The sequence below is a fragment of the Sciurus carolinensis genome, chromosome 2 (assembly GCF_902686445.1).
Source record: "Sciurus carolinensis chromosome 2, mSciCar1.2, whole genome shotgun sequence".
NCBI classification, from domain to species: domain Eukaryota; kingdom Metazoa; phylum Chordata; class Mammalia; order Rodentia; family Sciuridae; genus Sciurus; species Sciurus carolinensis.
Window position 1 is genome coordinate 151,085,525 of NC_062214.1, and position 26,677 is coordinate 151,112,201.

Sequence of the window (26,677 nt, forward strand, 5' to 3'; positions counted from 1 at the left end):
CTGCCTCCTCGGATAACCTCTCAAATAAATTACCCACACACAACTTCTGGTCCCAGGTTCTGCTTTCAGGAGAACCCAAAATAGGATACTAACATTGACATTCAGCATGATGGATTGGAACTGACAGAATGAACAGGTGCACAAGCAAGCCCGAAGATTAACACTGATAACATACATACCTAAATCTTTCTCCTTTTCCAGAACACCAATTGAAAGTGCAGGATGTCGCAGGATAAGTGCTCTGGCAGAGGCAAGGCCCACAATTCCACCACCGACAATGACTATGTCAAATGAGCTTTAAGAAAAAATTGACATTTAAAGAAATTTATTTATCATAGATATCACCACACTTCACGTGCATAATTTTCATCATCAGTGGGCAATTAAACATTAATTTACGATAATTAGAATAATATACATATGGGTTTTATGCTATTTGGTTTCACTCTCGTGAACAAACCTTTAAAGTCAAACACAATACTGGTCAGTAGATTAACCAACTACTGTCTATTAACTGGCAGGAGGATGGCTGGTCACCTAAGCTGCACTAGGTCTCCACAGTTCCCCACTGGGCCAGTTACATCACACTTTCTCTACCACCTATCCTTTTGAAATTCAAATATAGTATTTAAATAGTCTAACACATTAAGCCTTTAACATCTTAGTGTGCCAGGATTTATAATTTTTTTTTCTGTTGAGAAGAAAACAGCAGTAGGAATATTAAATTTTGAGAACTAGTTGGTCCAGAATGTGCTCAGAACCACAATCTTAGCCATGACAAACACCAATTACACAGCTCTGTTAAAAAGCATAAATGGCATGTGTAATTTATCTAACTCAATGAGAAGCTTAAACAATTCCCTTTATTTATTTTTTATTTTTTATTATTATTATTTTTTTTGCAGTACTGGGGATCGAACTCAGGGTCTTGCACTTGTGAGGAAGCACTCTACCAGCTGAGCTATCTCCCCAGCCCAACAATTCCCTTTAGCACTGACATCATGTTAACAAATCTATATGGTTTAAATCTGTCTTATAAGGACAATGGAGTGAGGGAAGTATAAGGCTTAGGTCCTTCCTTTGAAAAGTGATCCAAGCTTCAAATTCGAAATCCTTAGTAGCACATCATTTTGATTATGAGTGCCACCATGTCTATGTCTACTACATCTGGAGAAACAGCTCCTGGAAAGCTAAGAACTAACACATGAGCTAGATAAATCAAATCCCGCATCTTAAGTTAATTTGGGAGTGAAGTGCAAAAAGTTCTCTCCTTTAGAACATGAGCCTCCTAACTTGGACAAAGGAGAGCCTCTAGGTGATGATAACAGGTGCTTCTCCCCTGAAGCACCTTCAGATAGCTGGATGAAATGAGTACCAAGAAGTGTGTGTGACCATGAACAATTCTCATATTTAAGAAGAAAGGGCATTAAAAAAGTGGCACAAGTTTAACAGGATTCTGGGTTCATTACCTTAATAATGCATATTAGCAAATGTTTACAGTGGTCAAGTGAAAAATCACTAATATGATCAGAATGTACATAAAAGTATGGGACTTTGAACAGTTTTTTTTTAAAACATTAATTTTCACTAAATAAAAGATAAGCATTCATAGTCCATTATGGTTAATTACTCTTACCTATAACCATTGTTCCTTATGCAAATTTCACTACAACCAGATCTTCAACAAAATCTAAAAAATCTGGCTTTTAAGAATTCCAGAAGAAGTGGGTAGGGGGAAGGAAAAATAATAGACTGAGACAAACATCATTACCCTATGTACATGTATGATTATACAAATGATGCAACTCTACTTTGTGTACAACCAGAGAAATGATAGTTGTACCCCATTTGTGTACAATGAATCAAAAATTAAAAAAAAAAAATTCCAGAAGAATAGTTATGGCTAAAATAGGCTTTATATTTTCTAAAACCTCTATAGTCAACCAGTGTACTACAAATATCCTACAAGAACAGGTAGGGTTATAGCTCAGTGGTAGAGTACTTGCCTAGTATGGGCAAGGCCCTGGGTTCAAACTCTAGCAAAAAAGAAAAGAAAAAGGAAGAAAAATACATGCATATATACATATATTTTTTAAAATCTTATTTTATATACACACATATATGGCCCATATACATGTATATGTATATATATATATACCTATACACACACACACACACACACACACACACACATATACACACATATGTGTGTCTGTGTATATATGAAAGTGTGATGCCTAACAGGAAATCATCACTGATGTAACTGGCCCATTGCAGTATTGTAGAGACATACAGCAGTTTAGGTAACCAGCCATCCTCTCTGCCAGTAATAGTGTGTATATGTATGTGTGTGTATGTGTAAATATATGTACAGACATATATATATGTGTACACACACACACACACACACACACACAAAATAGGTCCACAAAAGGGGTGTGCCAACCTGTATGCAAAAGAGAGATTTTTCATACTGTTCTTCCCTTTTTTTTTTTTTTGGCTCCAAAGCATTTATTAGGGATTTTACATTCAGAGGGCACTGTAGCATTCCCTGAGGACAAATAGGGCAAGAGGCTTCTACCTTGCTATGCCTGCAGTGAGGTGGTGGGGATATGAAATTTGTATGCGCGTTTAAGGAATTTGGCTTAGGGCTGGGGGTAGTTTCTTTCAGTGTTTTGGACAACCACCTGAACACCTTTATTGGTGCCTGAGAATGTTCAAGAGCCAACTGGCTTCCATCTGCTGGGAAAGTCACAGAGCTGGCTGGTCACAGAGGCATCAAGGCACTCTGGATTTCTCAGGACAGAGAATGAAGTTGGGAAAACTGGGCCCTCTGCAGCAGGAGACTCCAACAGTAACATCTGTGCTGACATCCTCTTTATTCCATTCTTGGGAGATATTAATGCCAACTGTAACACTGCAGGAATTCAGTAGCAAAATTCGGTCTGTTTGAAGACTGGACTAATTCCCAGGCCTGTCACTAGGTGAGTTCACATAGGGGCAATAAATTCCTGTGGAACTTTAGAATTATTTGGCTGCCTTTTTATAAGGTAGATGGTAGATGTGAGGACTAAATGAGTCCCTCAGCCACAACTTCAAAAGGTGGTTTTTAATAGCATTTTCTCCTCTAAATCAAATTACAAGTTTTTTTAAATTAAGTTGAAAATTCTTTTAACTGATGAAAATTCTTTTTTATGGAGGTTTTTTTTGTTTTGTTTTATTTTATCTTTTTACTGTGCATCACTTTCCCTTCATCTTCAGTGCTGTTTTTTATTATTTCAAGCTGATCCTTTATTGTGCCATAAGATCTTTTTTTAAAAATTTTTGTATTTGTTCAGTTTAGATACACATGACGATAGAGTGTATTTTGACATATTATACATACATAACTTATTCTAATTAGGATTCCAGTCTTGTGGTTGTACATGATGTGGAGTATCACTGGTGGTGTATTCATATATGAACACAGGAAAATTATGCCAGATTAATTCTTCTGTCTTTTCTATTTCTACTCCCCCTCCCTTCCCTTCATTCCCCTTTGTCTAATCTACTGAACTTCTATTCTTCCCACCCCAATCCCTGTTGTGTGTTAACAACCACATATCAGAGAGAACACTCAACTTTTGGTTTTGGGGGATTGGCTTAACTCACTTAGCATGATAGTCTCCAGATCCATCCATTTACAAGTAAAAGTCATAAAGTTATTTCTTTTTAAGGCTGAGTAATATTCCATTGTGTGTATGTATATATTTCATTGTGTGGAATATTACTGAATTCACATTTTTCTTATCATTCATCTGTTGAAAGGCATCTAGGTTGGTTCCACAGCTTAGCTATGAATTGAGCTGCTATAAACATTGATGTGGCTGAGTCAAGGTATCAAACTGTTTTTCTTCCTTATTTCAAGTTCAGCTATGATGATTTGCTAGTCTTCAGTCTTATTTTCTGTAAAAACTAGCATTACCCTCACTTTTTACAGGTGGAGTCTTGATTTCTACAATATTGTTTCTCATCTTATTGCCTTTGGTAAATATAATATAAAACCTTTTAGTGAGGTAGTCAAGAAATTTTAGCTGGCTCTTGTTTTTACAGATTATATTACAATCATCAATAAACTATTTTGAAACATACAATTATCATATGGAGTATAGTTTTTTTCAACTATATATGCCACCCTTCACTTCCCACCATTTAAACCTGAAGAATACTGTTATATACAGTGACATGAGATCACCAAACTATGTTTCACAAACTAAAGCACAGGGGCTGGAGATATAGCTCAGTTGGTAGAGTGCTTACCTAGCATGTACAAGGCCCTGGGCTCAATCCCCAGCACCACAAAAAAAAAAAAAAAAAAAAAAAAAAAAAAAACCACAAAAAACAAATTAAAGCACAAACCTCCAAGCATCCACTAATTGGGAAAGGGACCCATCACAACTGTCATAGATGAATACTGGAGAACATGAACAGGCAACCTAAACATGGCCAACCGACTAACTTTTTGTTAGTTACTAACTAAAAACATTTATCAATAAACTTTTATATCATTAAATATTCACTGTAAAAATTTTAGAAGAAGTCAGGTGCAGTGGCACACGCCTATAATCCCAGCAATTTGGGAGGCTGAGGCAGGAGGATTACAAGTTCAAGGCCAGCCTCAACAACTTGGCAAGGTCCTGAGCAACTTAGCAAGACCCTGTCTCAAAATAAAAAAATGAAAAATTAAAAGGGCTGAGAATGTGGCTCAGTAGTAAAGGACCCCCAGGTATTATCTGCAGTACCAAAAAAACAAAAACAAAAACAAAAAACCAACATTTTTAGAAGAAAATAGGACAAAATCTTTGGGATCTAAAGCTGACACCAAACCATGATCTGTAAAGGAAGGAAAATCAATAAGGTGGACATCATCAATACTTAAAATTTTTCCTCTATGAAAGACAGCTAAGACGAAAAGACAAACAGACTAGGTGAAAATACTTACAATTGCACATCTGACAAAGCACTCATACCTATAATAACTAAAGAACTCATAAAACAAGTTACTTAGAAAATGGACAAAAGATATGAATGCACATAAAAAAAATGATCAATACTATTAGCCACTGCAATGCTTAAAAAAACCACTACATTATAACAATGCAAATTAAAACCACAATGAGATATCACTACATCTCTTTCAGAATGACTAAAATGAAAAAGTGAAAACACCATATGCGGGTGAGGATGAGGAAAAACTGTATCACATATTTTTTTAAAATTTTTTGTAGTTATAGATGGACAGAATGCCTTTGTTTATTTTTATGTGGTGCTAAGGTTGAACCCAGTGCCTCACATATGCTAAGCAGAGCATTCTGCCACTGAGCTACTACCCCAGGCCTCACCTACATATTGTTTTTTTTTTTTTTTGGTGCTGGGGATGGAACCCAGGGCCTTGTGCTTACAAGGCAAGCACTCTACCGACTGAGCTGAGCTATCTCCCCAGCCCCCTCACTTACATATTGTTGATGGGAATGTAAAATAGTACTGCCACTCTGGAAATGAAAGCTTATGTTCACAGTAGCTTTATTCAAAATAGGCAAAAATTGGAGAAACAGTCCAGAGGTCCTTCAACTGGTGAATGGTTAAACCAACTGTAATGCATCCATGCCATGGAATGCTACTCAAACACGAGAAGAAGAAAAAAATACAACCACTATCAATACTGGCAACACCTTGGATAGATCTCAAGGACATTAGGCTGTATGAAGGAAAATGAATCTCAAAATGTTACACACTGTGTTTTTTACTAATATTATGATCAAAATGGCAAAATTATAGTAATGGAGTATGGAATAGTGGTTGTAAAGGGTTACAAAGAGTGCATAGGGAGGGTGTGAATATGAAGGGACAGGTAACACAGGGATATCTAATAATTCTACATCTTGAGAGGCTAGTTACACAAATAAACACATGATTAAATTGCCTAGAACTACACACATGTGTGGACACACACAAGTGCATGTAAAAAACTAATGAAACCTGAATGAGGTCTGTGGATTGTGCCAGTATCAAATCAATTTTCTAATTCTGATATTGTTCTATAGTTCTCTAAAATGTTACCATTGGAGTAAATGTGTGTGAGGAGTAGATGAAGGTTCTTGCACTATTTTCACAACTTTCTATGGATCTATTAGTATTTCAAAATACAAATACAAACAAAATTTTCACTAAACCAACTTTTCTTCCCTTGAGAAATCTTCCCAAAGAACTGCCTACAAACCGCACAGCCAATCATTAACACTGTTATCTCCTATCCCTTTCCAATTCACCAGCACATAGTAGCCAGAGTCAACATTTGAAACATTAACATTTAATCTTTCATTTATTTTAAACCTTTTTAATAGTTTCCCATGGCTCTGAAATAAAAATCAGTGTGCAGTCAAAATTAAATCCCTGTTGTAATGTAGCAGGTGTTGACACCGCTGACTGGTGAAGAGTTCTGCTCCCTCTAATGTTGAAGTTTGAACACTAGAGAAGCATGCCAAGGCAAGTATATTAAGCAGGTTTTATTTAAAAGTAGTAATAATACAGACTTCTCCCGAGGGGGAGAAAGGGGCCATGGTTGATGTTCTAGAATCCCAAGAAGTGAGCACAAAGTGAGCACACCCTACATCTTTTGTAGGTTAAGGTCTCTATTGTTCTCCAGTTTTCTCCGCCCCCCCCCCCTTATCTCTCCTTCCTGACTAGGCCCAGTTTTGCAGGTGATATGTAAAAAGTGAGAAGCGGGATGGGGTAGGGGCCAAAGTGATTCACCAGGCAAGGGCCTGGGGGAATAATTAGCAGCTCCTTCCCTGCAGTCCTTGATAAGAGCAGGTAAATTTGGTAATCAATGGGTTCTGGAGATCCTTGACATTCCATTCTCCCAGGGGCAGTCTCCAACTTCCAGAGGCAGATGGCTTTCATGGCCTCCATTTCCTCAATTTGACCCCATACCCTATTTCTACACTAACTGCCTGTCCCCAATTCTGGCTTCAGTGTCCTTCCACCCTTCCTGTCTTCCACAAATTCCAGTCACACTCTATTGCCCACCTTCTAATCCTCAAAATAACCAAAAGCTTTCCACCCATAGAGCCTTCACACAAACTGTTCCCTCTAGGAGAGTACAGAAAGACAGTGGTTTCAAATGTGACCTCCAAACATCAAATTATAGGACACTGAATTTTACTGGCTTTGATAGGCAACTGAGAAGCTTCTCGCAAGGGCAAATGGCCGATTTAAGCCCGATCCAAGCAACACCAGGGATGCCAGCTAATAAACAGTATATTTGACTGCTTACAATGTGCTAGATCCTTTTATCCTCAAAACGATCGCGAACAGGAGAGACGAAGATCTTGTTCACAATTGAGACTTTAAGGTCAATAACTGCCAACAGTTGAATATAGAGGAAGGGTGTATTTAAAGCCAGACCTGCTCTTGACCTCTACCCAAGACTGCCTTTCCTCTGGCCCATAAATACAAAGAATAAAATCGTAGCTCGGTAGCTCCTAAGCTCGAGTTCCACTGGATCCCAACCTTCTCTCACGCGCGGGACAAGGAAGTACCAGAAGGGGTATAAATTCAGCACGAGGCACCTCTGAAAGCAGCAGCAGCGCAGGCGGCGGGGGCGGGTCAGCAGGCACTCACCTGCTGCTAGCACTGCGGACACCTCCGCAAAGCGGCCAGGACCTTCCTGACGCGGGCCTGCACACCCGGGGGAAGCTCCCACGGGCCCAACCGCAGACACCACCCAGGTAACGCAGCAGCGGCACCATCGCCTGCACCCACTCCCCTTCCTCGGCGCCTAAAGGTAACAGCTTGAGCCCAATAGTGCGAGGGTCCCGCTACTCTATGGCCCCGCCCCCCATTCGGGGACCAATGAGGCGCGCGTTTTCACCACACGTGGGAGGGCCCGCGGCGGCCAATGGGCGCGCGCGGCGGAGGGCAAAGGGCAGGCGGGCGCGCAGTAGACGCGTGGATGCTGGCTCGCTCCCCCCTCCCTGCGACGCTGTGAGTAGAGGAGCTAGGCCCCGCGCCGGCGAGACTAGGGTGGTGGTTGTGCTTGGCGCTTTCCCTTCTCCTTGCGCGAGACTGACTCAAAAGCGGGTTGGGCAAATCTCGCGTCTTCGACTTTGACCGCAGAGCGGACAGGGACCGCGAGAGAAAATCTGGGGCGTGATTACCGTGAACACCTGTCCCGGCGACCCGCTGCCTACTTTTTCCGCTCGGCCCCGCCCCTGGGCTGCTGGAGCGTTTTGCTGGGCCCCCGCTGTCCCCTCCCGGGCCCCCATATCGAGTGTCCGCGGCAGAGACGCTCTGAGGCTCTTTGTCACGGCCACACCTAGTAGCCTGCAGAGTCCTGGACTTCTTACGGGACTCTTGTCGGAGTCATTCATTCAGTTATTGATTGGTCTTGTTAATATCGAGCGCCTCCTGTCCTGGACCAAGCACTGAGTACTGGATGAGCCAGACAGTTCAATCTCGCCATCATTTAGCGATCTATGTCCTTTCCTCAGGAAAGTTCTTGTTGGAAGAACTTAAGGCTCTTTGAATCTTGGTTCCAGTCATTCGGTAGCTCTTTGCCTCAGACCCTTCTCTGTGAACATGGGTCATTTAGAAGATAATTTGAGAGAAGTCTCATCAGATGTTGGGCACAGTGAAGCGTTCGGTTAATGACAAATTTATTATGTTCAAAAGGTTTTACTACAAAGAACAAGAAGTGATATGTGTTTTGCTTTATTTGTGGGAAAAAAGTAGAATTGCCTGCTCGTACTATCACAATTGAGAAAAAATGACCGCTGTTTTTAAAATTCAGCATATCTTAAGATAATGGTAGAATCTCATGCAGTTGTAAGAAATAATGGAGATCCTGTATATCTTTTGCCCATATTCCCCAATGACAAACCTTGTAAAACTGTAGTACACTATCACATCCAGGTAAATGACATCCACACAAACTTATTTAGATTTCCTTTGTTTTACATTTCTATGTGTGTTTAGTTCTGCAAATTATTGTCATGTATAGATTCATGTGTCCACCAACCAGTCAAGATACAGTACAGTTCCATCACTACAAGGAACCCTCCAGATGCCTTTGTATAACCACAACTTTCCCTCATAGCCCTACCCCAATTTTTTTTCTTTCTAAAAAAATTTTTTTTAATTTTAAGAATGTTATACAAGTGTGATTTTACAGCATGTTAACTTTTGGGGTTGACCTTTTGCATTTAGTATGATCCCTTGAAATTCATCCACATCGTTGCATATATCAGAAGTTCATTCCTTTTTACTGCCAAGTACTAGCTCATAATATGAATGTACTACAGTATGTTTAACCATTCACTCATTGAAGGACATGTGAGTTGTTTCCAGATTTAAAGTGTCATAAATAAAGCTGTTATGAATTTTACTATACAACTTTTTGTGTGAACCTGTTTTTGTTTCTTTAGGATAAGTGCTCTAGAGTCTGATTGCTGGGGCACATGTTTAATTTTGTAAGAAACTGCCCAACTGTTTTCCAAAGTGACTGTACCATTTTATATTCCCACCAGCTATGTTTGATCCAGTTTCTCTTCATTGGTACCAGTGTTAGGTTTTTTCACTATCTTTAGATTTTAGCCATTCTGATAGATATGCATAACAGGTGATTATTTTTTAGTTTGCACAGGGTATAATTGATTTGATACTAGGTTGAATACAGAATTATGTACTTGGAGGGGCTGTGATTAGACTTTTATAGGCCAGTTGGGCCGATAGTAGTGTTTTTTGGGTTTTGGGTTTTTTAAATATGTGAATTTGAACAAGTGCTTCTTGGTTTATCAAGGGTAAAAGTATTCAGAACACATGCCCTTTGATAAAATTTTCTCTGCTTGCTCTCCCTCACAATTTGAATAGTAGTTTAGTTCATATAAGTAATTTGAAATCAAGAGCTTGTCTTGCATTCATATACGCTGTAATGTTTGTGGGTGGAAACATTTGTATTCCTGACACTACCTTCTTATTTGAGAGTTCATGTTTACCTTCTATCTAACAGTTAGTCAAGAAATGCCATTTGATAGCCTAAGGACAGTTTTTGGGACCTTTGCTTCCAACTCCTAATGAATTGCTGTGTTGATCTATTTCATTTGATTCTAGATAAGATTCAAGAATAAAAACTAGAAGCAACAATGGATGTATTACAGTTCTGTAGGGTTGTAATTAGTCCCCCATCCTATTGCCCCCCCCACACTACTTTACCACCCTCAAGAACTAGTCAGACTGGGGTTGTGCTCAGTGGTAGAGTGCTTGCCTAGCATGTGTGAGGCACTGGGTTCAATCCTCAACACCACATAAAAAAATAATAAAGTTATAAAAAAAAGTTTTTTTTAAACTAGTTGTGTGTGTTACTGGGAATTGAACCCAGGGACTCTTTACCACTGAGCAACATTCCTAGCCCCCTTTTTTTCCTCCAGCCCTTTCTATTTTTTATTTTTTAATTTGTTGAGGCTGGCCTTGAACTTGTAATCTTCCTGCCTCACCCTCCCAAGTTCCTGGGATTACAGGTGTGCACCTCTGTATTCAACTAGTTCAGTCTTTTTTGACCACCAAATTAGCCATCTCTTTGAATAGCCCAATCAGTAATTGCATTTAATATATTAAATCATAACTTTCCATTTAAAAAGACCTTACTGCCTTTATGAAAACAGGGAAACTCTCAATCAAACCTGCTCAGGAGACATTTTGTATATATCCTATTGTGAATAATACGTTAGAGGTGTGACTGTCTCTAAATCACCAACAGTTGCAGCTTTTAGAAACACTGCTACAAACTTATGACTCTAAAATATATTCTGATAGCAAGAACTTTGTTCTGTTTTGCATAATTTAAATTACTGGGTTATTTATGGTAGCAGTAATGCAATTGTGATTATTTTCTAACTTCATTTTAATTGGCTTCTTTTAATTAGAGCCAAATTCACTAACTCACCACTACACCACTAGAGGTCCTCTTTTGCTATAGAAAGCATTCTCAGGGTAGCTGCCACTTGTACTCAGTAATTCCCCAAGTCTCAAGTAGCAAAGTTGCAATTAAGAATGTAAAAAAAAAAAAAAAAAAAAAAAAAACCCTACTGTTTCTTTGTTTTAACCTTTATTGCCAGATATCATTTAAATTTTCATGTTTAAGTTATTTAAAATATAAAACTAGTGTTTTTAGAGGTCATAGCTGACATAAAATAGGCCTTCCCCTTTAAACTGAATTAATGGGCCAAAATGAATCAAGGAAAAGATTCAATTTTCAAGTCTATATCACCTACTTAATAACAGTTTCTCTGGTTAGAATTTTTTTTTTTTTTTTTTTTGCAGTGCTGGGAATTGAACCCAGGGCCTTGTGCTTGCGAGGCAAGCACTCTACCAACTGAGCTCCATCCCCAGCCCTCTGGTTTGACTTTTATCCATGGAAATTTGTCAACCATTAAAGACTATTTCTTAACAGATATTTATTAAACTTTTGCATTATACTGAGGAAAATAGAAATGAATGAGGTCGTTAGTTTTCCTCCTCCTCTGCATGCCTTTTTTTTTTTTTTTTCCTTCCTAACTAGAACTCTTAATCATTAAGATTCATCTCAAAAGACACCTCTGGTATGAAGCTTCCCCTCATTCCCTCTTCTAGGCTTATGTGGCATTTGTTCACACCTCTATTAAGGTTCCATGTTGGATATTACTTGTTTACATGTCCTTCATCATTTTTGTTATACTGTACATTTTATGAGAACAGGAACTAGGACTTTCTCTTTTCTCTATACCTCTTGTTATTATTTTGTATTATTATTATTTTTGCAGTAAGTGTAGCAGACGTTCAATGAACGTTTATTTAAAGTGAATAAATGAGTAGACAGATGTGGCATTTGAGTAAGCAAGCTCTTGAGGTTGGGTAAGATTTCAACAGAATTGGGGGTAGGGTAAATAAAAGGAATAGCCTGAGTAGAAGCTGGGAAAAACCCAGATTTGAAAATGAGGTTGGCAGCCGATGTGGTGGTTAATGGTGGGTGTAGGTGCAGAGTACTTTAACAAAAAGCTGAAGAGAATTGAGAACATATTGGTAGCAGGGGCAGAGGTTTGTAGTAATGAAGACAGAGTGATGGTAGAAATGAAATGAAGCGGGAGCTAAGGATGTAGCTCAGTGGTAGAGCACTTGCCTAGCATGTGTAGACCCTGGGTTCAATGGATAGCACCACAGGCTGGGAGAGAGGGAGAAGAAAGAGGGCAGTAGGTGATTCCAGGATTCTGTCCTCATTGTTTCGCTAACTCAATATCCACAGTTACTTCAATTCTAAAGTGACCACCACTCAAGCATCTTTTTAGTTGTTGTGTTTTTGTTTTGTTTTGTTTTGTTTTCTCTCTTTAGTTCTAGATCATCCAGTGATTGAGGAAAGGGCCCTGGATTGGTTGGTTTTAGAGAAACTGGGTTCAGGTTTCAGCACTGACACCAATTAGCCATAAAACATTGAGCAAGTCCCTTTAAACACATGCATTTATTAATGCCCCACCTTGTTCCAGAAAGGATTTAGTATGTCAGCAAGTTACTTAATATCAGGGCTTCAGTTTCTTCATCTCTAAATGAGAGGTTGGTCAAGGCAATCTAAGTTCCTTCCAGTTCTAACACTTTGTGACACTGATTCCAGTAATTTGATGATCATCTCCATTTAGGAGTCTTCCCAACATTTCATGTTTAGAATATGAAAAAATGAAAACAAAACAAAACAGAGCCCATGCTGGGAAGGTGCATACCAATAATCCCAGTGACTCGAGAGGCTGAGGCAGGAGGACGGCAAGTTTGAGGCCAGCCTCAGCAACTTAGCAAGACCCTGTCTCAAAAAAAATTTTTTAAAGGATTGGGGATGTAACTCAGTGGTAAAGTGCCCTTGGGTTCAATCAATACCACAATAAATAAATAAATAAATAAAAATAAAAATAAAAATAAACAGAACCCACAACCCTCTTGATGTCTATATTACCATCCTGCCAGTGACCTACCACCAAAACTTACTGTCATCTTCAGCTCCTCTAGCCCTTGACCCTATATCCCACTTACTGAGTCATATGGACTCTAAAATCATTCCCATTCTTCCCTGTCTAGGGCCCTTTCCTATGATAAAATGTGGTTGAAGCCCTTGATGGCTATCTCTACTCCTTTCTGACAGACCCTCAACTTTTATTTATGTATTTATTTATTTTCCAGAGACAGTCTCACCGTGTTACTTAGGCTGGCCTGAACTCCTGAGCTCAAGTAGTGCTCCTGCTTCCATCTTCCAAGTAGCTTGGGCTACAGGCGTGTGCTACCATTCCCAGTGGAACCCTTAGTCTTGATGCTGCTGAGTAAATTTTCTAAAGTACAGCTCTAACAATGCCAGTATTCTGTTCTAAAACCTCTGTGATTCCCAGTTGCCTATAGAATATAGTCCAAGTTCCCTGGCTGAGCATGTAATACTCTTTATTACCTGACTGGGCAAATTATCTGCCTCATCTTCTAATGACCCCTATGTGTTAACTGATCTACAACATGCCTTAAATGTTCCTGACTCAGGTAATAACATACCATAACTTTTCTTGGCACCTTTGTCTATTTAAATCCTCTCTGTTCTTTTTTTTTTTTTTTTTTAACTCTTTTGAGGCATTTATCAGGTTCTGTTATTTAACTACTTGATAACTAGTCTTAGGCCAGTCCACTCTGCATTAAATTGGTAGTTCCTCTAAGGCAGAGACCATGTTTTATTTATCTTTCCCATTCATACCTGGGACAATACTGGAAAAAATCTGAATTGGGATAAATCAGATCGAGACCTAGTCCAAAAATCACTTTTTCGACATATCCAATAGCTGGAAATCACCTGAGCCAATGATGTCATTTTATAAATGAGAAAAATCAGAGAGGTGGAGTTACTTGTCCAACCTTTCCCTTATACAGTTCTTTGTGCTGCCCTGGTGACCCCACTTTCAGCTTTATCATAAATAGATCTATTTTCATTTCTTCTTTCCCTACCTGGATGCAAGCATCTTGACCTGGTCACATTGCTCTCTAGATGATTGTAGTTGGTCATTTTGATACTAGAAATGTAGATTGGGAGTAGAGTTGATTTGAGTAAATTTGTAGTTACACTGCTTGAATGGACACTAGGTGGCGACACTGCAGACAGACTCCAATTGCGGTTTGAATAATGGAACTTGTGCTGGAAGGAACTTTAGAAGCTGTCCACGCCTACCCCTCATTTTTGCACCAAAAAGACAGAAATGAACAAACAAACAAGAACCAGAGATAGGAGTGGCTTGCTCAGTAATTGTTGAGTGGCAAGTTAATCCTCAGCTTAATTGGCGTAAGAGTATTGATTCTGAAGTTGTGATGTAAGTTACCATATGTATGGGACTCTGTTTGCCAGCCGATTATCTAATGTGTGTATTGTTTTGTGTGTCTAGATCAAATGATGCTGTTTGGAAAAATCTCCCAGCAGTTGTGTGGCTTAAAGAAACTCCCCTGGTCATGTGATTCCAGATACTTCTGGGGGTGGCTGAATGCAGTGTTTAATAAGTAAGTTACTCTTACAAAAGTGAAGAAATGTGGGGATTATTATGATGAACTCTCAACAACTAGTTGGGTTACTCCTTGTATTTCCAGTTTTTTTTTTAAACAATATGTGCATTATGGTACTAATTTTGTTTATAAATAAAACAGAAAAAAAGATTAGAAGAATAGATTAAAAAATATTAACTATGGTTCTCTGGGTTACAGGATCTTAGTGATTTTTCTTATTTGTCTTTTTGATGTATTTCAATTTTCCTAAAATGAACATTTATTACTTTTATAATCAGAAAAACTTAGTAAATATAATTTTTAAATATTTCATTCTATAGTTGCTTAAGGAATGTTGTTAACTTTTTTAATAAACTGTAAGGGGAAATCAAACTTTAAAAAATGAGTGGGTGGCATGCTTAGAAATACCATTTTGAAACTAATATAACTAACCTCCTTATTGCTTACTATACAATAGTGATTGTTAACTAGAGGGGAAAAAAAAGGCAAGTGTAGAATCACTTAAAGAGATTAATTTGAAAATTGATTCAAATTATTACCTCTTTAATCATTAATAAAAGTGTTAACCAATTGTAGTCATTCATTCACCCTGTAGTAACTAAGTATCTTTGGTGTTAAGTACTGTGATACATATGAATCAATGAAGGCCCCTGTCTGCCTGATAAACTCATATAAAAACAACACACCTTGACCCTGGGCTTGATCCCCAGGACCCCAAAATAACAATATGCCTTGATAGAATTTATCTGGAAACAAAAGCAGAAGCAAAAAAGTTAGCTAATAGCGCAACAATTGTTTTTACTTTCCTGGAACTCATTAATAACTTCTCTCTCCTCAGTCATTTACATGAAAATGTGTTGCTGTTTGTATTTATGTTGGTGAATAAAATTTCTTTAAGAAGCTAGTTATTATAGTGAAAGCAAACTGCTTCTGTTTTCTCAATGACAGAGTGGATTATGAACGTATTAGGGATGTTGGCCCTGACAGGGCTGCGTCTGAATGGCTATTACGCTGTGGGGCCACATTGCGCTACCATGGCCAGGAAAGGTGGCAGAAGGACTACAACAACCTCCCAACAGGCCCTCTGCACAAATACAAGATTCAAGCGATTGATGCCACCGACTCTTGTATCATGAGCATTGGATTTGATTACATGGGTAATTGCCCTGTTGTTTTGTTTATAAGAAATGCAGGTGATTTGCAGTGATCATTGTTATAGTCATAGGTATGTTCTTTTTGCCCATTTCAGTACAATCAACTTAGCTTTCTTCTATATTTGGCATTTATTTTTTACGTAAATAGAGGATACAAACACCTTTCCTCCCTAAGTTTGTTTCTATATTTCTTTAATGATTTAAATTCAAAGCTTTGTCAAACTTCTGTCATTGTAAAACCCTCAATAATATAAAAGTAATTATATCCATATGGCTTCTGCTCCCGTGAGTATTTCTTTCTTCTAGTGCTTGGGCATTTGACTACAGAGTGGCCCTGTAATCAGCATAATCTGTGTAGTGAAAACCTTGTATAGTTAATAAGGGGAGCAGCTGTCCAATTTTCATAGAACTTTCATCCCTCAAACCAGGACAGTCCTGGCAAACCAAAGCAGTCATCCAAATGGTAAAGCAGATTCTTTTTTTTTTTTTTTTTCTCTCTTTTTCTACATTCTTTTTTGGTACATTATAGTTGTTCATATTGATGGAATTTGTTGTTATGTATTCATACATGCACACAATATAACACTATAAATTTGGCCAGTATCACTCCCCAGCACCTCCCCTTTCCTCATATTCTCCCCCTCCCTAGTCCCGTTCCTCTACTGACCTCCCTTTGATTTTCATGAGATTCTTCCCACTCCCCCCCCACCTTTCTTCTCTTTTTTCCTCCTAGCTTCCACAGATGAGAGAATATTCACGACCCTTGACTTTCTGAGTTTGGCTTAACAGTAACAGTCTCAAGTTGCATCCATGGTAAAGCAGATTCTTAAACTGTATTTTTCCTCTGCAGAGGGCCTAGAGCATGTTGAAAAAATAACACTATGCAAGTGTCATTATATTGAGGATGACTGTTTGCAGAGGCTTAGTCAACTTGAAAAATTACAAAAAAGCCTACTGGAAATGGAAATAATTTCCTGTGGGAATATCACAGACAAAGGCATCATTGCTTTGTGTCATTTAAGGTAGGTGGTTAAAACCAAAATGGAAACTTGATAATAATAAGGTAAATTAATCATAATTTAAAGCCCTTGAGGGATGGTGTTTTATGTTAGTTCTGAAAAATATACTTCAATAAAATTACCTCACTTTATCTGTAATACTTTAAAACAATTAAATTATCAACCTTAATACGTTAAGGTTTTATGGCATTTAAGGGACATGTTTTTTAAAATTAAAGCTACATAAAACACCTTTCATGGTGCCTATCACAGTAATCCCTCAATAAGCATTAGCTATTGTGCTTCCTCTCCATCTTTTAATGATGTCCCCCCAGTTCTGTGTTTTTGGTATCCTGATGTGTGGCATATGCCAATTAGCACACAATTCGTTTTTTGTTGGTTTTGGTTTGGTTTTGGATACTGGGGATTGAACCCAGGCACTTTACCACTGAGCTACTTCCTCAGTCCATTTTGTTTACTTTTTTTTTGTTGTCAAAAATATTAAGATATTTTATTGGTTTCATGTCATCCTCCATCATTGGAATTAAAGCAATTTGCAAACCAACAGTGACTTAGAGAGAAAAAGTCATACAAGAAGATTTTGAGTGAAAACTTCTGATGTTCCACATACCAGTTTTGCTCTACTTCAAATGGACGAACCTATGGAAGACTTCTTCTTACATCTAGATTCATAGTGGAGGAAGAGGCAATTATAAGATGATAAAATCCTGCTGAAAGTGAAAGCAATCTTTTTTTTTCTTTTTTTTTAATTGTAAACAAATGGGATACATGTTGTTTCTCTGTTTGTACATGAAGTAAAGGCATACCATTTGTGTAATCATAAATTTACATTGGGTAATGTTTGATTAATTCTGTTATTTTTTCCCTTCCCCCCCACCCCTCCCACCCCTCTTTTCCCTCTATACAGTCCTTCCTTCCTCCATTCTTGCCCCCCTCCCTAACCCTAAACCTAACCCTAACCCTAACACTAAACCCTCCCACCCCCCATTATGTGTCATCATCCACTTATCAGTGAGAGCATTCATCCTTTGGTTTTTTGAGATTGGCTTATCTCACTTAGCATGATATTCTCCAGTTTCATCCATTTGCCTGCAAATGCCATAATTTTATCATTCTTCATTGCGGAGTAATATTCCATTGTATATATATATATATATATATATATGTATATATACCACAGTTTCTTTATCCATTCATCAATTGAAGGACATCTAGGTGGGTTCCACAATCTGGCTATTGTGAATGGAGCAGCAATGAACATTGATGTCACTGTATCTCTGTAGTATGCTGATTTTAAGTCCTTTGGGTATAGGCCAAGGGGTGGGATAGCTGGGTCAAATGGTGGTTCCATTCCAAGCTGTCTGAGGAATCTCCATACTGCTTTCCAGAGTGGCTGCACTAATTTGCAGCCCCACCAGCAATGTATGAGTGTACCTGTTTCCCCACATCCTCGCCAACACCTATTGTTGCTCGTGTTCTTGATAATCGCCATTCTAATTGGGGTGAGATGGAATCTTAGGGTAGTTTGGATTTGCATTTCTCTTATTACTAGAGATGTTGAACATTTTTTCATATATCTGTTGATTGCTTGTAGATCTTCTGTGAAGTGTCTGTTCATTTCCTTAACCCATTTGTTGATTGGATTATTTGTATTCTTGGTGTAGAGTTTTTTGAGTTCTTTATAGATTCTGGAAATTAGTGCTCTATCTGAGGTATGAGTGGAAAAGATTTTCTCCCACTCTGTAGACTCTCTCTTCACATTACTGATAGTTTCCTTTGCTGAGAGAAAGCTTTTTAGTTTGAATCTATGCCAGGTGTTGATTCTTGCTTTTATTTCTTTTGCTATGGGAGTCCTGTTAAGGAAGTCTGATCCTAAGCCAACAAGTTGAAGATTTGGACCGACTTTTTCTTCTATAAAATGAAGGGTCTCTGGTCTGATTCCGAGGTCCTTGATCCATTTTGAGTTGAGTTTTGTGCAGGGTGAGAGATAGGGGTTTAATTTCATTCTGTTGCATATGGATTTCCAGTTTTCCCAGCACCATTTGTTGAAGAGGTTAACCTTTCTCCATTGCATATCCTTTGCCCCTTTGTCTAATATAAGAAAATTGTATTTATTTGGGTTTGTGTCCATGTTCTCTATTCTGTACTATTGATCTACCTGTCTATTTTGGTACCAATACCATGCTGTTTTTGTTACTGTTGCTTTGTAGTAGAGTTGAAGTTCTGGTATTGTGATACCCTCTGCTTCACTCCTCCTGCTAAGGATTGCTTTAACTATTCTGGGTTTTTTATTCTTCCAGATGAATTTCATAATTGCTTGCTCTATTTCTGTAAGGTATGTCATTGGGATTTTAATTGGAATTGCATTGAATCTGTATAGCACTTTTGGTAGTATGGCCATTTTGACAATATTAATTCTGCCTATCCAAGAACATGGGAGATCTTTCCATCTTCTAAGATTTTCTTTTATTTCTTTCTTTAGTGTTCTGTAGTTCTCATTGTAGAGGTCTTTCACCTCTTTTGTGAGATTGATTCCCAAGTATTTTATTTTTCTCGATGCTATTGTGAATGGGGTAGTTTTCCTAATTTCTCTTTCTGAAGATTCATCACTTATGTATAAAAATGCATTGGATTTATGAGCATTGATCTTGTAACCTGCTACTTCACTGATTCACATATGAGTTCTAAAAGTTTTCTGGTAGAATTTCCAGGTTCCTCTAAATATATAATCATGTCATCAGCGAACAGGGATAGTTTGAGTTCTTCTTTTCCTATTCGTATCCCTTTAATTTCTTTGGTTTGTCTAATTGCTCTGGCTAGAGTTTCAAGGGCGATGTTGAATAGAAGTGGTGAAAGAGGGCATCCCTGCCTTGTTCCAGTTTTTAGGGGGAATGTTTTCAGTTTTTCACCATTCAGAATGATATTGACCATGGGCTTAGCGTAGATGGCCTTTACAATGTTAAGGAATGTTCCCACTACCCTATTTTTTCTAGTATTTTGAGCATGAAGGGATGCTGTATTTTTTCGAATGCTTTTTCTGCATCTATTGAAATAATCATGTGATTCTTTAAGTCTGTTGATATGGTGAATGACATTTGTTGATTTCCGGATGTTGAACCAACCTTGCATCCCTGGGATAAAACCCACTTGATCGTGGTGCACTATCTTTTTAATATATTTTTGTATACGATTTGCTAAAATTTTGTTGAGAATTTTGGATCAGTGTTCGTTAAGGATATTGGTCTGAAATTTTCTTTCCTCGATGTGTCTCTGTCTGGTTTAGGTATCAGGGTGATATTGGCTTCATAGAATGAGTTTGGGAGGGTTCCCTCCTCTTCTATTTTATGGAATACTTTGAGGAGTATTGGGATGAGCTCCCGGACTTTTCTTTGTTGGTAGGCATTTGATGACCTCTTCTATTTCATTGCTTGAAATTGATTTATTTAAGTTGTGTATGTCCTCCTCATTCAGTTTAGGTAATTCATATGTCTCTAGAAACTTATTGATGTCTTCGAGGTTTTCTGTTTTGTTGGAGTATAGATTTTCAAAATAACTTCTAATTATGTTTTGTATTTCATTCGTGTCTGTTGTGATATTTCCTTGCTCATTCTGAATTTTAGTAATTTGAGTTTTCTCTCTCTTTCTCTTTGTTAGTGTGGCTAAGGGTTTATCAATTTGGTTTATTTTTTCAAAGAACCAACTCTTTATTTTGTTAAATTTTTTGATTGTTTCTTTTGTTTCAATTTCGTTGATTTCAGTTCTGATTTTAACTATTTCCTGTCTTCTACTTTTGGTGTTGGTCTGCTCTTGTTTTCTAGGACTTTGAGCTGTAGTGTTGTTTATTTGTTGATTTTTACCTCTTTTGTTGAATGCGCTCCTGAAATAAATCTTCCTCTAAGTACTGCTTTCATAGTGTCCCAGAGATTTTGATATGATGTCTTTGTTCTCGTTTACTTCTAAGAATTTTTTTATTTCCCTCCTGATGTTTTCTGTTATCCATTTATCATATAATAGCATATTATTTAATCTCCAGGTGTTGGAGAAGTTTCTATTTTTTATTCTGTCATTTATTTCTAATTTCAATCCAGTATGATCTGATAGAATACAAGGTAGTATCTCTATCTTCTTGTATTTGCTAACAGTAGCTTTGTGGCATAAAATATGGTCTATTTTAGAGGAGGATCCATGTGCTGCTGAGAAGAAAGTGTATTTGTTCTTTGTTGGATGGTATATTCTATATATGTCGGTTAAGTCTAAATTGTTGATTGTTTTATTGAGATCTATGGTTTCTTTATTCAATTTTTGTTTGGAAGATCTATCCAGTGGTGAGAGAGGTGTGTTAAAATTGCCTAGTATTATTGTGTTGTGGTCTATTTGATTTCTGGAATTGAGAAGGATTTGTTTGACGTACATGGATGAGCCAAGTTCGGGGCATAGATATTTATGATTGTTATGTCTTGCTGATTTATGCTTCCCTTAAGCAGCATGTAATGTCCTTCTTTATCCCTTCTGACTAACTTTGGCTTGAAGTCCACATTATCTGAAATGAGGATGGATACTCCAGCTTTTTGCTGTGTCCGTGTGCATGGTATGTTTTTTCCCATCCTTTCACCTTTAGTCTGTGGGTATCTCTTTCTATGAGATGAGTCTCTTGCAGGCAGCATATTGTTGAATTTTTCTTTTTAATCCAATCTGCCAGTCTGTGTCTTTTGATTGATGAGTTCAGGCCATTAACATTCAGGGTTATTATTGTGATATGATTTGTATTCCCAGTCATTTAACTCATTTTTGTTTTTTGACATGATTTGGTTTCTTCTTTATTTGGCTATTCCTTTAGGCTAGTTCCTCCCGTTGCTGATTTGCATCATTGTTTTTCATCTCTTCCTCATGGAATATTTTGCTGAGAATGTTCTGTAATGCCGACTTTCTTTTTATAAATTCTTTTAGCTTTTGTTTATCATGGAAGGATTTTATTTCATTGTCAAATCTGAAAGTAAGTTTTGCTGGGTATAAGATTCTTGGTTGGCATCCGTTTTCTTTCAGGGCTTGGTAAGTGTTGTTCCAGGCCCTTCTAGCTTTTAGGGTCTGGATTGAAAAATCTGCTGATATTCTTATTGGTTTCCCCCTGAATGTAATTTGATTCTTTTCTCTTGCAGCCCTTAAAATTCTGTCTTTATTTTGTATGTTAGGTATTTTCATAATAATGTGCCTTGGTGTGGGTCTGTTGTAATTTTGTGTATTTGGAATCCTATAAGCCTCTTGTACCTGGTTTTCCATTTCATTCTTCAGATTTGGGAAATTTTCTGATATTATTTCATTGAATAGATTGTTCATTCCTTTGGTTTGTTTCTCTAAGCCTTCCTCAATCCCAATAATTCTTAAATTTGGCCTTTTCATGATATCCCATAATTCTTGTAGATTCTGTTCATGATTTCTTACCATCTTCTCTGTTTGGTCAATTTTGTTTTCTAGATTAAATATTTTGTCTTCAGTGTGTGAGGTTCTGTCTTCCAGGTGTTCTATTCTATTGGTTATGCTTTCTATGGAGTTTTTAATGTGGTTTATTGTTTCCTTCATTTCAAGGATTTCTGGTTTTTTTTTTTTTTTCAGTATCTCTAACTCTTTAGAGAAATGATCTTTTGCTTCCCGTATTTGCTCTTTTTTTTTTTTTTTTTTTTTTGTGGTGCTGGGAATCGAACCCACGGCTTTATGATTGCAAGGCAAGCACTTTACCAACTGAGCTATCTCCCCAGCCCCCTGGATTTGCTCTTTTAACTGTTGATTGGTGCAATCATTTAATGCCTGCATTTGCTCTTTCATCTCCTCCTTTGCTTCCCTGATTGTTTTAATTATGTACATTCTGAACTCCCTTTCTGACATTTCTTCTGCTGTGCTGTCATTGGGTTTTATTGATATAGTATCTAGGTTTGTTTGGGACATTTTCTTCCCTTGTTTTCTCATATTGGTCAGATATCAGTGGGACTCTGAGATATTGCAGATTTCCTCTATTGGCTTATAGTGTCCCTGTAGATGTCCAGTATATCACCTGCCAGCCTTCAGTAACCTGAAGTCTTGGAGGAACTTGATAATGCAGTGCTTCCGAAGAAGGCTGCCCCTAGCCCGCTACTGGGTCCAGGGCTGGGGGCTGGTTCTGCATCGAAATCCTCTCACTGGGCAGTCCTGCTCCTAGAAACTGGCTATTGACAGGGCCTGCCCCCACCTGAGGGAGCCAGGCTGCTGGGATAACCTCTCCCTGTCCTGCCTTGGTCCCAGAAGCCACCTGCGGGCTGGGGCCCGCTGCTGGGTTCAGGGCTTGGGGTAGGCTCTGTGCGGAAAAGCTCTCACTGGCCGGGCCTTCTCTGAGGAATTGGCTGTGGATCGCGTTTGCCGCTGGAGGGAGCAGGGCTGCTTGGGGAAGTCTCTGGCTGCCTTGCCCTGGTCCCAGAAGCCGCCTGCAGGCCGGGCGCCGCTGGGTCCGGGGCTTGGGGTTGGCTCTGTGCAGAAAAGCTCTCACTGGGTGGGCCTGCTCTGAGAACCTGGCTGTGGACTGCGCCTGCCGTGGAGGGAGCAGGGCTGCTTGGGGAAGTCTCTCACTGCCCTGCCCTGGACCGAGAAGCTGCCCCTGTCCGGTCCTGCCGCCCAGGCCTAGCTTCACCCGCTGGGAGAGACTCACCCCGCGCCTCTATGTTGGTCAGAGTCTCTCAATACCTCCCCTTCTTGAATCCTGAGTTCTGGATTGACGGGAGATGCAGTTACCCTCTAGTCCACCATCTTGGATCTCCTTGTTTACTTTTTAAGACAAGGTCTTGCTAGGTTGCAGAGGCTAGCCTTGAACTTGTGATCCTCCTGTCTCAGCTTCCCAGGTTGCTGGGATTACAGGCATGTGCCACCTTACCCAGGTAGCACTTAATTCTTTAAGTTGCTTGAGAATGGAAAAAACATGAAATATTTACCTTCCTGTCTCTGGAGCCTAGAACATTGCCTCACGCTGTAATAAATTTCAAAAGCACTACATTCTGCCAGGCAGATTGGTGCATGTCTATAATCCCAGCAATGTGGGAAGCTACAGCAGGAGGATCACAAATTAAAGGCCTACCTTAGCAACTTAGTAAGACCCTCTCAAAATAAAAAATAAAATGGACTATGTATATAACTCAGTGGTACAGCACCCTTTGGTTCAATCCCAGGACCAAAAAAGGGAAAATAAGCATGCAGCCACTGGCTTAAGAAAGCTGTTGGTGGCACAGTCTGTAATCCCAGCAGTTCAGGAGGCTGAGGCAGGAGGATCTCAAGTTCAAAGCCAGCCTCAGCAACAGCAAGATGCTAAGCAACTCAGTGAGATCCTGTCTCTAATAAAATACAAAAAATGTTCCAGGATGTGGCTCAGTGGTCAAGTGACCCTGAGTTCAATCCCTGGTACCTCCCTGCAAAAAAAAAAAAAAAAAAAAAGCTGTTTTCTATCCTCTTCTACCATCAGCCACCTAGACCCATGCAGTTCCAGATGCAAAAGTAGATAAAATACTAGCAAGGAATGTTTATTTCTGAAATTGCAGAATTCTGAGTTTCATCAGAATAATGAATGTAAGTTTATTTAATCAAATCCCTATTGTAGAGATACTGTCATTCCTATTCTGAATTTAGGTAATATAGTTTTGCTTTAATATGTAATGATCTACTAATGACCTCAGTATCACAGAAATTTTAAGCATTAGGACAAAAAGTGCTAGAATGTTCATCTCTTCCATAAATTGAAGCTTGAAAGCTTTATCTTCTAATAGGAACTTGAGTACTTTTAAGAACTTTACCAGTATTTTTCCATTTTTGCATTAAGATGTATATTTCACATGCATAGGATATCTGTGACATTTTACACATATATATGTGATTTAGAAAGATTCAGTTACAAAGATTTATGTAATTAGTAACAGTTATAATATCTAAAGTCTGGCTTAGTTCCTAGCATAAATTTCATTTAAAGTAGTCCTCCAAGGATTAGGGTTGTAGCTCAGTCGTAGAGTGCTTGCTTAACATATGTGAGGCACTGGGTTTGATCCTCAGCACCACATAAAAATAAGTAAATAAAATAAAGGTATTGTGTCCATTTACAACTAAAAAAAAAATCTAAAACAAAAAAAGTCTAAAAAAATAAATAAATAAAGTAGTCCTCTACTGCTCTAAAGTCATTTTGAAGGTGTAGGGTGATATAAATTACATTCTGTATGTAATTTTTCCTAAAAGTTAATAAATTGAATTCATTTTTAAAGCTATAAAAGTAAAAGCCAAATTGAAATGACTTTTTTCTTTCTCTATTTGCAGAAACCTCAGGTATTTGTTTTTAAGTGATCTTCCTGGAGTAAAAGAAAAAGAAAATCTTGTTCAAGTCTTTAAGACGGCATTGCCTTCTCTGGAACTAAAATTGCACTTGAAGTAAAATAATAAGAATCAATAAGTGTCTTATTTCATTATGAAGGATCACTTGAAATTGTTGATCCTAAACAGCAACAAATACTATATAATCATCAACAGAACTATAAAAATGTCATTTCATAACATTTTAGAAGTAGAGAGTCTGTCATATATAGAAGACAAATATTAGATGTGGCTCACTAAAGTTCCTAAGTTGGAAGTGAGAAATTATGTACATTAAATCATTTTAAGAAAAGTGAAAATGAGGAGGTAATTTAATTCTAACATATTCCTCATATAATATAAATATCAATATACTAGATATCTCCTGATATGTTAACTTAGAATTCTTTAAAGTGATTTAACTGTATGATTCAGGTATTCTTTATTGTGTTATAAACAATTTGTATTACAACTTTAGAATTATTGAAGCATATTGCTATAAATGCACAATTATGAAAAATTGGAAGCTAAATTACAGATTCATTGAATCAATTATGCACAGTAGTCAGTGATTGTTGAGGTGTGCATTTCATATTGCTTCCCAGGATTTGCACATATTTCTCATGACCCTGAATTCCTGTGCTCTTGATAGTATATGCCCTTTCTTAGAATGAATATTGCTGGTTCATCTATCTTACAAGTTTAGGCTGGTGTTTCATTAAAATTGAATATAGATACTTGACTGAGTAGTTTTGACAGTTGCAACAGAACAGAAGATAACAATTGTAAAGACCAGCAGGCCACACTGAACTTTTTACTTAAATTTTTAAAATTGCTTTAAACAGAAAATTGTAATGTATCAATCAGAGGTTGGTTTTTCTTGCCTTGACTATTTTGTATACTACCACCTATGAGTTCAAGGAACATCAAAAAGAAGTATAAACACAAAAGTCAATTTATATGTAGAAAACAGTAATAAAAATGTCATAAATAGATAAAACAAGTCTTTATTTTTACCTACATGAAATAGTTCTGATTCTATTATTGTTTATGCCAATTTGCTTATGGACTTCTGTGTGTTTGAACATTAGGCTATTGAATATAAACTTGCCTGGAAATTATTGTAAAATAAACACTTTCTATGATGAATCTTTCAGACAGAAAATTGAATTTAATTGTGTTTAAAACTAATAGGGAAATATTCACTTATTTTTCTACCACCATCATTTAAAAAATCAGAAAATAGTAAATAAAAAACAGACAAGGCTGTATAACAGTCTCATCTGCTAGTGATTCCATGATGAATAGAAGGATTATAGGTATGGTTGAATTGAGCATAAACATAAATTTAGTAGACTTCATTAGAGAAAAATGAACCCTTTCTCTTAGGTTCGTTTCATCACTGTGTGGTAAGATAACTGATTGACCACAACTTAGTCTAGAACTATTTTTCTAAATGCTTTTCTGTAAAACTGTTGGATGAATTAGGCAGTTATCGTCATCTGCCTCCATCAAATACATTTTTGGGGGTTGAGGGAAAAAAGAAAGAAAATTTATTGACAAAAGGTTGAT

At 37.8% G+C, this 26,677-nt stretch overlaps 2 protein-coding genes across 3 annotated transcripts in view; one reads left to right on the forward strand and one right to left on the reverse strand.

The window, feature by feature from the left end:
• The window catches only part of L2hgdh (L-2-hydroxyglutarate dehydrogenase), a 41,870-nt gene extending 34,024 nt beyond the window's left edge, over window positions 1–7,846 (reverse strand). The window contains exons 1-2 of the mRNA XM_047542281.1: window positions 7,663–7,846; window positions 180–295 (exon numbers count right to left, since the gene is read on the reverse strand). Coding sequence (XP_047398237.1) covers window positions 180–295; window positions 7,663–7,790 — 244 coding nt within the window. The 5' untranslated portion in view covers window positions 7,791–7,846. The remainder of the gene's footprint in view (window positions 1–179; window positions 296–7,662) is intronic.
• A 116-nt stretch (window positions 7,847–7,962) lies between these two features.
• Window positions 7,963–26,284, forward strand: Dmac2l (distal membrane arm assembly component 2 like). 2 transcript variants are annotated; one of them, XM_047540177.1, is made up of 5 exons: window positions 7,963–8,025; window positions 14,469–14,580; window positions 15,532–15,740; window positions 16,588–16,759; window positions 25,073–26,282. In XM_047540177.1, exons 2-5 carry the CDS (start codon window positions 14,474–14,476, stop codon window positions 25,185–25,187), a joined length of 603 nt encoding a protein of 200 aa, XP_047396133.1. In that variant the 5' UTR covers window positions 7,963–8,025; window positions 14,469–14,473; the 3' UTR covers window positions 25,188–26,282. The 2 variants fall into 2 exon arrangements, with proteins under 2 accessions (XP_047396133.1, XP_047396134.1); XM_047540178.1 differs by lacking the exon at window positions 16,588–16,759 and having other exon boundaries at window positions 25,073–26,284.
• Window positions 26,285–26,677: the final 393 nt, after the last annotated feature.